This window comes from Trifolium pratense, linkage group LG6 (assembly GCF_020283565.1).
Source record: "Trifolium pratense cultivar HEN17-A07 linkage group LG6, ARS_RC_1.1, whole genome shotgun sequence".
Classification (NCBI taxonomy): domain Eukaryota; kingdom Viridiplantae; phylum Streptophyta; class Magnoliopsida; order Fabales; family Fabaceae; genus Trifolium; species Trifolium pratense.
In genome coordinates this window covers 45,633,301-45,637,594 of record NC_060064.1, presented here as the reverse complement: position 1 = coordinate 45,637,594, position 4,294 = coordinate 45,633,301, and the positions used below count along the sequence as shown (strand labels likewise).

Below are 4,294 nucleotides of genomic sequence, written 5' to 3'. Positions count from 1 at the left end.
TGGGATTAAGATTTATTTGAAGTTGTAAACGGCCTACCTTCCTTCGAACCTTTTTAGAGTTTTATATTATAGTGGATTTCCTTTCATATTTCCTGAATTTATAATAATTATATTTCACCTTATTGTAAATGAAGAGTCCAATAACACTACAAATGTGCCTAAAAGTTTATTTCATTTTTCATTTGTCAAATATTGTAGTTCTTTACCAATTAAGAAAATCTTGGCTGTGACAGTTATAGTTTCTTCAAAGACATATTATTGTATTTGCATGAAACACACAAGCTAATAGAATGATTAAAAACCTTAACTAACTTTTCACTCTAAGGGAAATCAATTTTTAGCTTTTCACAAATCCTAAAAGAGCACAAGATAAAAATCATATTAATTCTTATTGATCCTCTCAAGACATTTTGAAAGGAAAATGTCTAGTAGAATCATTGAATGAGTAAATATAAAACTGTTCAGTTAATATTTTATTGAATTAATGTTAGAGTTATCTCACCTTTTTAATAGCATTCATGTTAGATTTTAAACTATATACTATTATTTAGTTATAACATTAAAATAAGGGAAAAAAGACTATCTTGTAATTTTCCAAGCTTACTATAAATTTTGTGGCACATAACCTTTTGACTCAAGTTTTTAGTAACACTAACACACACTTTTCTCCTTTGCAAAATTTATGTCTTATAGCTATTTTCCCATTAGTTACCAAAGAAAGATGGAGTACAACCCTAATAAATCTGACCAAATAAGATGGAACTCAGATGATATAGGTGGTCCTGGACAAGTTAGGTCTTATTCTTGTACCTTTTGCAAGAGAGGATTTTCAAATGCACAAGCATTAGGAGGCCACATGAATATCCATAGAAGAGATAGAGCCAAGCTCAAACAATCTTCCGAAGAAAATTCGCTTTCTTTGGACATCTCAAACAAGAACACGAATGGTCCTGATCATATTGATTTGGAACAGAATCATGAAACTCAAAGGGGAAAGTTTACAAAAGAATTTCCTCGTAGTTCTTCATATGTTGATATAAAGGGAGGTGGTGTTATGGCTCAAAGGATTGAAGAGAAGAAATGTGATATAGACCTTGAGCTTAGGTTAGGTTATGATCCAATAGATTCATCAACATTGAGCACTCGATCGTTCTTTTGAGTTTCATGCCACTCGATCGACATTGAGCAAAATTAATTAGGTCACTTTTTATCGTACCTGCCTCTTCTTCCACTTCCCATTCGAAAATCGAAAATACTCTTCTAATTTTTTATATAAGCAAAAAAGTATATTTATTTGATCTATATCTTTGTGCTTATGTAAAAAATATGATGGAGTAAATAAATGTGAAAATTTAATTTTAATGTATTATTAGTATATATATAAAATGTCACATTTTTTTTTGGATGATATGTTACTACATTATTTAATGAATTTTGACATCTTCTATAATTATTGAGGTAGTCAAATTTATTTAATAATGTAAATTATATATTGTTGAACTAAAGTGTGAGTTTTTTTATATTGATACTACATATAAATTACTAAATTTCATGTTAGTGCAATTGTGGGACACACTATCATCATAAATATATTTATATTTTTATATATTTTAAAATTACTTGTATTTTAGTCCAAAAAAATTACTTGTATTTTTCGTAAAAAAAAATATATATTTGTATTTTTCTGCCATTTGGAGACAATGTTTTTTTTTTTTTTTGTCAATAATTTAGTGGTTAAAAATTTAATTTTTAAAGGTGAATAAATGGAGTGTCTGAAATTCAAACTCCGACTCTGCATATATAATGTGATGTCTTTATCAACTGCATTAAACTCACACGGGAACGATATAAATTTTCTTATCGTTGTTTTTATTGTTTTAGTGATTATATTGCCACATTATATCTATATAGATAGAAAGAAAATTATTGCTTTGTGATCATACATTATTATTATTTGAATATACAAGTATTATTCGTAGTCGTTGTTCGGTGTATTATTAGGATTTTTTTTGTATAAACAAAAATTTGAATTATAAGAAGTACAATGAGTACTCAATCCTTACAATTCTAAGAAATTGTTACACCAGTCAGATAAATCTACATCAATATTATTCCTTACACGGCCTATAAACCAAAACCATGCAATATGTTTAACTTGACCATGTTATGTATATTAGATCAATTATCAAATGTTGGAACTGTTATGTTAGATATTTGTTCCGTCTCGGATTTGAAATCCAAGATTTTCCGTTTATGTTTGTGTGAATTTTATATGATAAAAAAATAAAAAATAAAAAAAATAAGTGGATCATTAACCTATGAAATTTTCTTTAATGCTCTTATTGAGAAATGCTCTTATAACAACAATTCGATCGGTTATCCAATTCGACTGGTTTAATAACTATAATATATAGTTTTATTATAGAGACGGTTCATTTCACCGGTTTAATTCGGTTTAATCTGGTTTGTCATGCGGTTCGACCAGTGACCCAGTATTTCGACTAATGAACCAGTAATCCAGTGCCCTCGCCGGTTCGATGACCGGTCCGATTTTTAAAACACTTGCCTCCAAGTCAAATTGAAATTACCCACAAATTATTTTGTTGAGAAAAATAATAATATATTTTTTTTGAACCAAGAAAAATAATAATAATTGAAATCACTAAATAATAAGGATTTTGAGATTGTAAAAATGGTCCCAAAGTCAGCACCCATTCGCGAATAAGGGAGAGTCGTAAATAGAAGAAGCATACCAAATGGAGATTTGCAATTTTATCTAGCTTGACTTATACTATCTGTTTTGAACTCGACTAAAGCTCACAATGCTAAATAAGCCCAATACAACCTATGGTTCACGACAATATACCATATTCACACTAAGGTAAGTTGTATTCTAGATTACATATTGTCCATAGCATATAAATGACCTCTATACGTCCCTCAATTAAATGCACACAATGAGGCCCATGAGGTTGTTATGCAAATTCCCATGCATATTATCAACATCTACAAATACTCATATGCATTCGCCCTTAAGGTAGACACATTTTATCTAATTTATACACACTCATCTTATGTTGTTACTGACTTGAGCATTTGAGGTACTATATTCTCCACCGTACCTATGCTTACAACCACCACCATATTACACCTTATCTCTACCCGAAAAACCATATAGTTTTTCAAATTGTTTTTTAACAAAGATGGATTAAAAAACAATTTGAAAGACTTAATTATTGAGTTTGCATAAAAAAATGCTAAAAGGTAGAATTTTTTTAAGTAGTTAAAAGATATTTTTTATTTATTTATTAGAATATGAATATTTTGTATGTTGGTTACACCAATAACTATTTTTATGTTATTAATCCTATTTATTTATTTTAATAAAATATATAATGTAAATAAAAATTATTCTTTTATTATATCTTTTTAATTTAAATAATTTAAAGTATATATTTAACATTCAAAGTCCATATATTCAGGACTCGGGACTGGTCCTGAGACTCCTGATTTCCTTCTACCTAGTACATAAATATCGCAAAATAACCTGTAAAAAAAAATATGGCAAAATAATACACAAAGAGATAAAACAAATCCCTGATTCAAAAAAAAATCCTTGTTCATACAAAAATTACGATCATGTAGTGGATCTTATAATATTAAAACATCATTCTATTTTATGTGTTTATGAGACCCCGTGTCTTTTTTTTCTCGAGTTGAGAAATTTGGAATTCAATTGGCTACATCTAATATGTAGTGATTTGTGCTATCAAAACTAGATGGTTTCTCCGGTAAAGAAAAGGTGTAATATGATGTTTTTTTTTTGTCAAGTAATATAATGACTATAAATTTACCTTTTAAGATGAATAAGTGAGAGATCCGGGATTCAAACTTCAATCCTACATATAAAATGTTAGAACACAAGCAAAACCAGAGTTTCTGCAAAACACACATACACAACAATAGGCTTAAGGCAAGCTTATGGGCACAACAATTGAAGGAATGAAAGGAAAAATCGTGTTCTTGTTTTGTGAGGTAGAAGAAGATGAAAACTAAGAGAAAAAGAAAATTTTATTCATTCACTAATGGGCCATATTAACAACGAATACAGGTAGATCCTATCTTTATACATTCTACACACTTTGCTTAGAAAACAAGTAACAAACTTACTAACTAACTAAAACTGTTTTTGTAACTAACTATCAAATTGGTTTCTAACCAACTTTTAGTTACACAAAACTAACTAACAAATTATAAGAATCAATTATTGAATTACAATTCTCAACACTCCTCC

General features: G+C 28.6%; 1 protein-coding gene across 1 annotated transcript; it reads left to right on the top strand.

Moving 5' to 3' along the window:
- The first annotated feature begins 559 nt into the window (after positions 1-559).
- Positions 560-1,215, top strand: LOC123889481 (transcriptional regulator TAC1-like). Its single transcript, XM_045938829.1, has one exon. The coding sequence runs from the start codon at positions 683-685 to the stop codon at positions 1,157-1,159; it is 477 nt and encodes a 158-aa protein (XP_045794785.1). The 5' UTR covers positions 560-682; the 3' UTR covers positions 1,160-1,215.
- Positions 1,216-4,294: the final 3,079 nt, after the last annotated feature.